This window comes from Perognathus longimembris, chromosome 26, assembly GCF_023159225.1.
Source record: "Perognathus longimembris pacificus isolate PPM17 chromosome 26, ASM2315922v1, whole genome shotgun sequence".
Lineage (NCBI taxonomy): Eukaryota > Metazoa > Chordata > Mammalia > Rodentia > Heteromyidae > Perognathus > Perognathus longimembris.
The window spans coordinates 8,811,686-8,822,963 of NC_063186.1; the positions used below are offsets into that span (position 1 = coordinate 8,811,686).

The 11,278-nt window shown below is 51.5% G+C and overlaps 1 protein-coding gene across 2 annotated transcripts; it reads left to right on the plus strand.

Moving 5' to 3' along the window:
• The first annotated feature begins 1,601 nt into the window (after window positions 1-1,601).
• Cdhr4 (cadherin related family member 4) lies at window positions 1,602-10,632 on the plus strand. Of its 2 annotated transcripts, XM_048334811.1 has the most exons (19): window positions 1,602-1,954; window positions 3,077-3,261; window positions 3,382-3,544; window positions 3,625-3,716; window positions 4,504-4,614; window positions 5,392-5,495; window positions 5,630-5,766; window positions 6,062-6,242; window positions 6,342-6,495; window positions 6,735-6,828; window positions 7,024-7,230; window positions 7,310-7,449; window positions 7,692-7,842; window positions 7,933-8,156; window positions 8,468-8,610; window positions 9,076-9,132; window positions 9,227-9,314; window positions 9,490-9,517; window positions 10,490-10,632. In XM_048334811.1, the coding sequence occupies exons 1-19, from the start codon at window positions 1,795-1,797 to the stop codon at window positions 10,543-10,545; spliced, it is 2,475 nt and encodes an 824-aa protein (XP_048190768.1). In that variant the 5' UTR covers window positions 1,602-1,794; the 3' UTR covers window positions 10,546-10,632. The 2 variants fall into 2 exon arrangements, with proteins under 2 accessions (XP_048190768.1, XP_048190767.1); XM_048334810.1 differs by lacking the exon at window positions 10,490-10,632 and having other exon boundaries at window positions 9,490-9,858.
• The last annotated feature ends 646 nt before the right edge of the window (window positions 10,633-11,278 follow it).

The window sequence follows — 11,278 nt, forward strand, 5'->3', positions numbered from 1 at the left end:
CCCAGCCAGGACAACTCGCATCCGCTTTGCCAGGCATCATGAAGAGGCTGAGGTTGCTTACAGGGGGTCAGGGAGAGAGCGATGCTTTCTAACTAGAATGAATGGCCAGGAGCCAGCTCCAGGACCACAGGCTAAGCCAAGGGGTCCGTCACTGTAAAGACTCGGAGTGACAGTGCCAAACACAAAGAAAGATGTATGCAGCCAGGGGCTGGTGATTTATGCCTAACTACTCAGGAGGGTGAGACAGGAGGATCACAGTTCAAAGCCAGCCCAGACAGGAAAGGCTTGAGATTCTTATTCTCCAATTAATCAGCAAAAAGCTGGAAATGGAGCTATCCCAGAGGAGAGAAAAAAACACTCAGGGACAGTAACCAGGCTCTGATTTCAAGCTCCAAGATGAGCACCAGAAGAATTTCAAGGCTAACTTGGGCAATGTAACAGGACCCCATCACAAATCCAAACCAAACTAAGCAAATGTGGTTGTTGTTTTTTTTTTTTAACAGTATATAGGTCCCGTGCAAGGGCAGTTTTGTGGAAAGAGGGACAAATTTGACTAGTATGGGTAGAGAAGGGGAAAGATGAAGAACTTGACGGACAGAGCAAGCAAAGGAAAATAGAAAAATTGACATGACAAGGCTAGGCAGAGTGGCATACCCTTGTAATCTCAGAGTGTGGAGGCTGAGGCGCAATCAGTGGTAAAACCAGCAGGCACCTGGGCAACTATCACCCGGATTAAGATATAGCATCTGTCTAGGAAGCCACCTTATATCTCCTCCAGTTGATATTCCCACAAGTAATCACAACCTTTATTTCTACAAGGCTTCCTTTTGCTGGTTGAATGCAGATAAGTGTGTATGTGTGTGTGTGTGTGCATGCGTGCACATACCAGTGCTGGGGCTTGAACTCAGGGCCTAGGGACTTTCCTGCTCAGGCTGGCTTCAAACAGCAATCCTCAGATCTCAGCCTCCTGAGGAGCTAGGATGACAGGCGTGAGCCATTGGCATCTAGTTGTATGAACACAATTTTTAAAGATTTCCTTCCTTCCTTCCTTCCTTCCTTCCTTCCTTCCTTCCTTCCTTCTTCCCTCCCTCCCTCCCTCCCTCCTTCCCTCCCTCCCTCCCTACCATCCATCCCTCCCTCCCTCCCTCCCTCCCTCCCTCCCTCCCTCCTTCCTTCCTCTCTATTGAGGTTTAAACTGAAGACCTCGCATTTGTTAGGCAAATATTCTACCACTTGAGCCACAAAAAAAAGCCCATTTTGCTTTAGTTATTTTTTCAGATTGGGTCTTGTGATTTTGCTCAGGGGCTAATCTCAGACTATGGTCCCCCTACCTGTACCTCCTTGTGACTGAGATGATCAGTGTGAACCACTACTGCCTGGCTTATTGGTTAAGATCGGGTCTCAGGACCTTTTTTGCCTGGCTGGCCTTGAATTCAAATCCTCCAGCTCTCCTTCCTAGTAGCTGGAATTATACCCATGAGCCACCATATCTGGCATTTGAGAGACTCTCTGGATGGTTGGGTGTGGGTTTTGTAGTTGGGGCCGGGGAGGGAGGCAGCTGCAGTTGAGATTCTGTGGGGTAGCCAGTCTTAGGTCTAATTTTCCTAAATACTATGCTTGCCCTGACTCCAAGGACAGTGTGAGCAGTTCCTCCAGCTGTAGTTTGATCCTCCTCCTATTCCATCCCCTTAGGGTTGTAGTCATGAATGGTGTAATTCACTGGGAGCAGTGGAAAAATGGGATTTTTCTAGGCCTGTGGATGCCTGCCAGAGGTCTAGAGCTCAGTCACCAGGAATGGGTTGGGCTGGAGTCTGGCAGTCTTGCTGCCTAGCTGTGTTTAAGCAACTCACCTGGCAACAGGGTAGGCCTGACAAACACTGTCCTCTGCCATCTCTCCAGGACACCATGACACTGCTCAAGCTCCTGACGCTTCTTTTGGCTCTGGTTGTCTCTGGTGAGGAACTGGTGGGTGGAGGAAACTCAGTTTTCTATTGGAATCCTCATTCTTATGTAAGCTACTCTAGAGGGCAGGGGTGAACCTTAGTCAGAAGAGAAGCCCTTAGCCAGGCACCAGTGGCTCACACCTGTCATCCGAGCTACTTAGCAGGCTTAGATCTGAGGACTGTGGTTCAAACCAGTCCGGAAAAAGGAAGTCCATGAGACTCTTTCTTTTTGCCAGTCTTGGGGCTTGAACTCAGGGCCTGGGAGCTGTCCCTGAGCTGCTTTTGCTCAAGGCTAGCACTCTACCACTAGAGCCACAGCGCCACTTCTGGCCTTTTCTGTTTATATGGTGCTGAGGAATTGAACCCAGGGCTTTGTGCATGCTAGGCAAGCACTCTACCACTAGGCCAAACTCTTGGCCCCATAAGACTTTTATCTCCAATGAACTACCAAAAACAGCTTGAACTGGAGGTATGGCTCAAGCGGTAGAGTGCTAGCCTTGCGTACAAAAGCACAGAGACAGTGCCTATGCCCTGAGTTCAGTTTGTATCAGCCCCAGGACTGGCACAGAGAGAAAAGAAAAGAGAAAAGGAAAGTAAAGAAAAGCCAGGTGCTGGTGGCTCATGCCTGTAATCCCAGCTACTCAGGAGGATGAGATCTAATGATCGGGGCTTGAAGACAGCTCGGGTAGAAAAGTCCCCATGAAACCCATATCTCTAATGAACCACTCAAAAAAAAAAAAAGCTGGAATGGAGCTGTGGCTCAAAATGGTAGAGTGCTAGCCTTGAGCAAAAGAGCTCAGGGACAGCAACCGGACCCTGCGTTCAAGCCCCATGACCAACAAAACAAGAAAGAGGAAGAGGAAGAGAGAGAAAGAAAGGAAAGGAAGGAGGGAGGGAAGGAGGAAGGGAGGGAGGGAGGGAGGGAGGGAGGGAGGGAGGGAGGGAGGGAGGGAAGGAAAAGAGCCCCTAGCTCTTGTTCCTTATCTTGGCTATTTCCTCAACAAGCTCTCCTCATCTGTGAAATGTCAGCTGTGGGGACAAGGAAGGAAGGACCTTGACTTTCTTGGCCCCAAGATGACAGAGGGGTGGGAGGGAGGGGAGGTGCCCCAGCCTGAAATCTCTACCCCTTACAGGCCTCTACAGCCTACCTTGGTTTAAGGATATTTCTGAGCGCCAAGGTCCCGGCACTGTTGTGCAGACTTTCTTCTTCAATTGCTCTTCCTACCTACCCACCCTGGAGTTGATTAGCGTGCAGCCAAACACCACCTTCTTCAACCCACCCAGCCTGGCTGGGCAACAGGGGAAATACGTGGGAAAGGTGTGTGTGGGGTGGGTGGGGGGGGGGGTCATGGGTCCAATTGGAGATTGGGAGAGAGCCCTGAGATTCCCTAACCCAGAGGGGGCCTAAGCCTCGCGTGGTACCATACCCATCCTACAGGTCATCTTGAGCAGCTCAGCCCGGCTGGATGCCCTGGCTGTAAACCACTACCAGCTGCATTTACGATATAAATGTGGCAACTATGTGATGGATGGACCCCTTTCTGTGACTGTGCAGCGAGACATTGGCCATATCCAGTGTGGGGGCCGATTTGCTAGCCAAGGTGAGGCTAGAATCAGCAGGCAGGGAGGTGGGAAGGAATGGCCTGAAGCCTAGAACCTTCCTGACATCCTCTCTGGCCAGCTGGGGAAGTCATTTATGTGCCGGAGACAGTGCCACCTGGAGCCAGGCTCTACACTCTGATGTTCCCAGGCCTACAAGCCCAGGGAACCAAGGTGAGGCCAGAACATGGGACAGTTCTGGAGGGGATCGGGGTGGGGAAGTGGGGGGTGGGGGTGGGGTAGGAAAGGCAGAGCAAGCAAGGGACTCTACTGCTAAACGTTTGAATGATGCAAGTTCTTAGAGAGAGACTCGTAAGCACTCTGACTCCCATTGTCCATGGTGGGTCCCCTAGGGAGAGCTCAGGAGCTAAGCTCTTCTTTCCACTTCTTCTACATGTTTTGAGTTCTCTGTGACAGTTTTATATCACTTTTTAATCCCAAAAAAACTGCAGTAGAAAGAGAAAAACAAATAAACAAAAAAGACTCACATAGCCAAGTGCTGGTGGCTCACACCTATTATCCCTAACTTCTTAGGAGGCTGAGATCTGAGGATCCAGGTTCAAAGCCAGCCCAGGCAGGGAAGTCCGTGGGACTCTTATTTCCAATTAATCACTAAAAAGCCAGAAGTGGAGCTGTGGTTCAAGTGATAGAGTGCCAGCCAGCCTTGCGCGAACAAAGCTAAAGGACAGCACCTAGGCATCAAGTTCAAACTCCAGTACTCTCTCTCTCTCTCTCTCTCTCTCTCTCTCTCTCACACACACACACACACACACACACACACACACATTCAAAAAATGGTGTACCTTACATAACTGGTTTCAGAACAGAAAGAACCGAGGGCCGGACTCAGGACATAGTAGAGGACAGGGTGTAGGAGAATTAAGTGTGGCCAGGTACCTTCCGGGTTGTTAAGGATGCTTGGGATATTGGAATGGGGTTGCTAGCATCTCTGTTCCACCAGATGAACATTACCAGTGCCCAGGACCCTCCATACTTCCCCGGACCTTTCTCCATCAACGAGAAAGGTTGGCTGCAGGCACCATCCCAGGGCCTCAGAGGCCAGGCTGAAAAGGTGAGCCTGACTGGGAATGTGGAGGTATGTATGTGTGGATAGAGCAGAGATACCATCCTCTGAAACATGGCTTGGGTTTGGGTCCCCTCATAATACTGCCTCTTCCAGATCGCCATCTCCCTCCCCTTGCTGACGGTCCTCTTGTTTTCGCTTGGTCTCGGTACTGGGATCTGACATTCCAGAAAGAGGAAGGGTTCTTGGTTCTGCAAACTCATAGGTCCTTTAACAGAAAGGAGAGTGTGTAAGTCAATCACATTTTAACAGATAATTCTGGATAAAATGGCCAAGGGAAGGTCAAAGATGTTCTCTCAAAAACCTCAGCAAGAGGGGCTGGGAATGTGGCCTAGTGGTAAGAGTGCTTGCCCTGTATACATGAAGCCCTGAGTTCGATTCCTCAGCACCACATATAAAGAAAAAGCCAGAAGTGGAGCTGTGTTTCAAGCAGTAGAGCGCTGCCATGGAATAAAAAAAACTAAGGGACAGCACCTAGGCCTTACACACAGAGACACATGCAATTTTAGTTTTAATAATTGGCTCTTACCATTTGTCATCTAATAATTCACATTGTGAATGACTCAGCTCTCACTCTTTCTCGAGTTGTTTGCAACCTCCTAGAAGAACTCATACCCCAAAGATTGAAGGCTTAAAGGAGTACTTGATGCAGGGTGATAGGTCATAAAGGGGAGTGAATGAATGGGGGTCTTGAAGGGAGAATGGGGTTTGAATATAAAGCTGAGCACACACTCTGGTTCCTTTCCTGTCCTGTGTGTACTACAGGCCTTCCAGCTGCAAATCTCAGTGTCTACTGGACAAGGCCAAAACTGCCGAGGGAGGCTGACAGTTCGAGTATTACGTGTCCCTTCTAGCCAGGTCTCCTTTCTGTAAGGCTCCCCTACCTGGGAGAACAGAGAGGGAGGCAGAACCCACCCAAGGGGTGGGGTTCAAGGGAGGAGCCTGCAGATCCTTCTGGGATGAGAAAAAGCAAGCAGGAGACAGTGCTCCATCTTGGGTGTAGGCAGACAGTCCAGAATGTCACCATCCTGGAGAATGTGGCCCCTGGGAGTGACGTGGTTCAAGTCCAGGCTAGAGGCTCGGACTTGCGCTATGAAATCGTCTCCCCGATACCCAGCCCACTCTACTCTATTGGACATGGTGAGGAGGGATGTATGTGTGTGGGGGGTGTGTGTGTGTGTGTGTGTGTGTGTGTGTGTGTGTGTGTACACCCCAAGGGTCTCTGTACCTGATCCAAAGGTGACCTATGACCCCCACCTGGCCTTCCTGAGAAAAGTAGCCAGAGCTACTGGAGCAAGGTTGGGTTGGGAGGAGTGGGGGCGGGGAGGGGTGGCAGGGGAGTGAAGTGGGGTGATCGAGAGTGGGAGGAGCCTGCAGGGACTGAGCAGCGGGGTGCCGCCAAGCTCTGCAGCACTCTCCTGCCACACCTGAGCAGATGGGGTGGTCAGGACCACCTCGCCTCTGGATCTGACTCGAGCCCCAGGCGCAGCCGTCACCAGGCTGCAGGTGAAGGCCTTTGAGCATCGCCAGCCTTGGATCAGTGCGGAGCTGGAACTGATGGTGAACGTGCAGTCGGTCAACCGATGGCCCCCATCCTGCCTCTCAGCACTTCTTGTGTGAGTACCCAGGGAACCTTGCCTGGGCTCCCCGAGTTGACATCGCTAGGCTGGCAGCCAGGCTAGATTATGGGACTTGTCCCTGCCCTCCTCTTCCAGGAATCACATCCCCGAGACGGCACCTGTGGGCACCATTCTGGGCACCCTCACTTGCACAGATCCAGATTCAGCTGGCACCAGCCTGGACTATCAGCTGCGGTTCTATAGCTCTCCTGACTCAGCCAGCATCCGTCTTCGTGACCAGGTCGTGGAGGTGCTCAGTCTCTACTTCCAGACTCACTAGTGGGGTGCTTGGGGCTGGGAAGGGTGGGTGGACCCAGGGTCTGTGGACCCTGATACCACGTGGATTGGGGGTGGGGATATGGTTGCAGAGCGATCTGCTCTGCAACCTGCAGAACACACCGTCGGGATAGACTGTCCAAGGTAGCCCAGTGTGGCTCCAAACTTTCCCCAGATCATGGCTGGGCTTTAGCCTCTGACCCCTCTGACCAGGTGAATGCCACACTGGACTGTGATGCTCCTGGGACTTGCTTCCGGCATGTAGCTTCCATCCTGGTGATCGATGGTGGCCAGCCCCAGATGACCAGTGAGTGACAATAGTGAGAAAAAGGGCTATTCTGTCCACCTTTCTCATTCCAAAACATGGGGCCCTGCTCTCTTAGAAAGAGGGCAGGGTTGTCATGAATCCTGAGCAGGGCCATGTTTCTTTCTTTAGACCCCCTCAGGAGGGCTCAGAATCCCAACTTATTGATTGTCATAGCCTCCCCCTCCCCCTCCCCAGCCGAGGTGCCGGTACTGGTGTTGGTGACACCCGTCAATGAGTTCTCCCCAGCTTGTACCCCACGCACGTTCCGGGTTCCCGAGGATGCAAGGCCCCACACGGTGCTGGGCTTCATGGTGGGTGTGGATGCGGATTACCCCCATGACAGCGTGGAGTACTCCATCTCTGGTGGACCCTCTTCCACCTTTGCTGTGGACCGCCTCAGTGGTACTTTTGCCCCAGGGCTGGGCTGGCGGGATGGGGCTGGAGTTGGCTCTGCAGGCTGAGGTTGTGCCCATTCCTCTAGGGAAGGTGCAGCTCTTGGCCCCTTTGGATTATGAGCAGCAGAGGGTTCACAGGGTCACTGTTCTCCTGATGGATCGTGGCCAAGACTGGAACCCTACCTACCGCCGCTCGGGTTCCTGTACCATTACCATTGAGGTGGAGGTAATGAAACTCTCAGGGCCTTGGAAAGACAAACTGCTCTTCAATCGATTGCTTTCTCTTGATGTGCTGGCTTCTTCCATTGGCTGCTTAGAAGGGGAGGACCTTGCCATAGATCCTATTAGAGCCATTGATTGACATCTAGGTAATGACTGTTGGAAGGAAACTGAGGGGTGGAGGAGAGGGGGGAGGGGGATCACAATTTGAAAAGCGGGTTGCCCCCTAACTTGGTAGCCTTTCTACAGGATGTGAACGATCATACCCCAGAATGTGAACCCCCATTTCAAGAGCTCACCATCCACACGCCTCTGGGACGTAGCATGGAGGTGACCAAGGTGTTGTGTCGGATTCCCCAGGAACCACAGCGCCAGGCCTTTGCCTACAGTATTGTGGGAGGTGTGGATTGTAGGGGCCCTTAAGCTGTGGGTGTGGGTCTGGTGAGTCAGGGCTAGCTGTGGTCTCCATCACCTGTCACTCCACTTTCAGGGAATAGCCCGAGCCGATTTAGGATGCAAGGGGCCGTCTTGGTGCATGATGATACTCTATTGGGACCTCCTTGGCTAGAACAGCCCTGCTCCTACCGGCTATTGATCCGTGTGGCTGATGCAGGCAACTCCATCTACCACCTAAGCACTACAGCCACCATTATTGTGCATCTAGTTCCCCAGAGGGCCAGTACAACGGTCACCACCAGCACCCACCGAAACACAGTAAGTGGGGGTGGGGGTGGGGGAGGGGAAGGCACCCTCAGGTGGGAGCACCTTGAAGGCCAAGCACATTTAGTTTGTTGGGGTGGTGGAATGATGGGAGAAGGCTGGATTTTAAAAACCTGGAAAGGCTGGGACTGTGGCCTAGCGGTAGAGTGCTTGCCTAGCGTGCATGAAGCCCTGGGTTCGATTCCTCAGTACCACATCCCCAGAAAAAAGCTGTAAGTGGTGCTGTGGCTCATGTGGTAGAGGGCTAGCCTTGAGCAAAAAAGAAGCTCGATGATGAGGATGTGCCCCCCACCCCCCGATTCCAGGTGTCTTCGATGATGACACCCATGCTTGTGACAGACATAGAAGTTTACTGGCAGCCGGAGCCCTGGTTTGTGGCAGTGCTGACAGCAACCGGTGCCCTGCTACTCGTGGCTCTGGGCTGGCTCCTCAGCAAGCTCCTCCAGGGGTAAGGCTCCTATTGCTGTGCTCCTGCCCCTCCCCAGCCCCCCACGGACCCTTAGCTGCCATAGATGGTTTCACCAGGATGTGATGGCAAGTCCCAAGTTGACTACTGTTGAGGAAGGCTGCCGCTGTCCCTCTCAATGTCTTCAGATTAGGATAGAGAGACTAGAAGCGGTCTCCATCCATCCTTGCTGAAGTCCTGTTGGGTGTAGATGGCTCAAGGTTTGAGTCTTCCTACTATCACGTGTCTGGGGCGTTTATTCTTGTTCCCAATGCCTTCCCTTCCACTGAAATCTGCCTTTCTTCTGTAGGCTGAATCCCTCATGTGTGTGTGGGGGGGGGTGGAGGGGTGGGCATCACATATAAATACCAACTGTCCCTCATACAAAGGGGACCAATGAAACGGCACCAGTTCCTGATGTCAGCAGGTCTGCTGCCTTTAGTTTGGTTCCTCTTCCTGGCATTTTAGGTTGACCCAAGTGCTGCGGGCACCAAGCAAACCAGCCCAGACTCTGTTGTTGAACAGGTCAGTCTTCTTTGCATGGCTCCATGCCTAAGGGTCCACGTTTAGTCCGCGGCTTAAGGCTTTGTTCTATTCTTCTGCTCCAACTTTGTCTCAGCATCCAAGGAAATGAAAGATCCAAGGAGGGATTCAGGGACCTACCAAGGATGGAGAGGTCACAGGACACCAGCAGTGTCACGAGCTTGGTATGTCCATTTCCCATCCCCAGAGGAGGGGGTGCTCCATGGTATTCCCCTCTCCTGCCAAGCCCACCCCTTTGAAAGTATCCATGAGTCCTGTCATGAGGGAGGCAGGGGGCTCTTGGTCCCTCCATCTGCTCCCTGTGGGCCCACAGTTTAACTGTCTCATTTTTCTCAGCAGCATTTCGATGGCAGAGCACAAGATGCCCGTGAGTTCCCACTTCTCTCAAAACCATTTGTCTGCCTGGGTCCTCACCCTTTCCTTCTCTCCTGCCCCTGTCTCATTATTTCTTCCTACTATCAAGTGTCTACCTTTTTAGCTGAGTGGGATCTGTCCTCACTCCCATCTACCCTGCAGGTAAGCTTTGTCTTGGGCCAAGAGATAGATAACCCAGGCCTGGTTTGGTTCCTGTTCATGTGGGGAGTGGAATGGTGGCGAAAGGAGAGCTCTTCAAATATTCCTGCATCACCAATGAATTATGGCAGAGTAATCTGACAGTGGTCAGAGAGGAACTAATGTTTTTGTTTTTGGGCGGGGTGTGTGTGTGTGTGTGTGTGTGTGTGTGTGTGTGTGTGTATTGGGGCATGAACTCAGGGCCTGAAAACTATGCATTATCTCTTAGCCCACTCCAGGCTGACCCTCTATCACTTGTGCCAAACCTCAGCTTCCAGCCTTTTGCTGGTTAATTGGATCCAAGAGTCTCACAGACTTGTCAGACCCGACTAGCTTCCAGCTGTGATCTTTAGGATGACAGGCGTGAGCCACCAATGCCCAGTTAATGGCCCTCTTTTATTTTCCCATGAAGCTCAGGACCCAAGTGCTTGTGTTGGCCAGAACAGTAGCATTGACCCCAATGTGAGGCTGGGTCCTTGGCCCATAGGTCCACAGCCCCTAGTGCCTGTCAGGGTGTTTCGTTTTGAAGAACGAAGGCAGCTTTCTGTGCATTTGAGCTAGACCGCAGGATATTTGCTGAGGAGAAAGGGAGGGGAGGGATTGAATCTCTGCAGAAGGGAGGATTGCACTCAAGCCAGAAACTGTTCTTGTGTGTTCTTTTCCTCTCTGCCTCCCTCCCCACCTTTCCTCCTTCCCTCTCCCCTTCCCACCCTCCCTTCCTTCTTTCCTCACTCTTTCTCTCTTTCCCCCATTCCCTCTCCCCCTCCCCCCCACCTTGTGGGCTCAGGTACTGGCAGAGACTACCTGTTCCACACACACACTGGAGTTCGGCGCTGGATCTGAAGCCCAGCCAGAGTGTCACTCACTAATGTGTGAGATTTCTTTTTCACATGACCATGTGTTCAAATTGATTTAATAAACAAAATTGCAAACAGAAAATCCCAGCCTTGTAATCTAATCTATGTGTGGGAGAAGCTCCTTTTTCTTCCTGGCAGAAAGTGCTATCTTTTTGGCACACCCTAGGGAACAGTCAGCATATTTATTTTTTTCCTTGAAGAAGCATTGTGTTATACTCTGACTGGCAGTGATTGACACTCTGCAGAGATAAGAGGCTGTTATCTTTGTCAGTGACACCAAAAGCCTCCAATTGTCTTGTTGAGCTCAGAGGACCTGCTTCTTCTTCTTCTTCTTTTTTTTTTTTTTTTTAACACCACCCGGCAGGCACCAGTGGCTCACACCTATAATTCTAGCTGCTAAGGAGGCTGAGATCTGAGGATCAGCACAGGCAGACAAATCTGACAGACTCTGATCTCCAATTAATCAACAAAAAGCCAGAACTAGAGGCATAATAGCTCAAGTGGTAGGGCATCCGCCTTGATTAAGAGTCTGAGGTCCTGAGTTTAAGACAGAGTACTGGCATACATAAAAGAGGAGGACACTATTAACTTCATGACAATTTGACAACTGGGCATACAAGTTTTACTGGGAAGGATTTGGAGCTCTTGTATTGATTTGAGGAGGAGGCAGACTTTGATCTGTGCATAGATGATCCTGGAAGCGATTGATGGAATGTTCT

Excerpts from the sequence above, each read along its gene's own strand:
- Cdhr4 (XM_048334810.1), top strand. The coding sequence starts at position 1,795 with ATGGGTTGGGCTGGAGTCTGGCAGTCTTGCTGCCTAGCTGTGTTTAAG. Across the intron at positions 6,243-6,341 it reads TGCCTCTCAGCACTTCTTGT|GAATCACATCCCCGAGACGG; the intron begins GTGAGTACCCAG and ends CTCCTCTTCCAG. Across the intron at positions 7,843-7,932 it reads TGCCTACAGTATTGTGGGAG|GGAATAGCCCGAGCCGATTT; the intron begins GTGTGGATTGTA and ends CTCCACTTTCAG.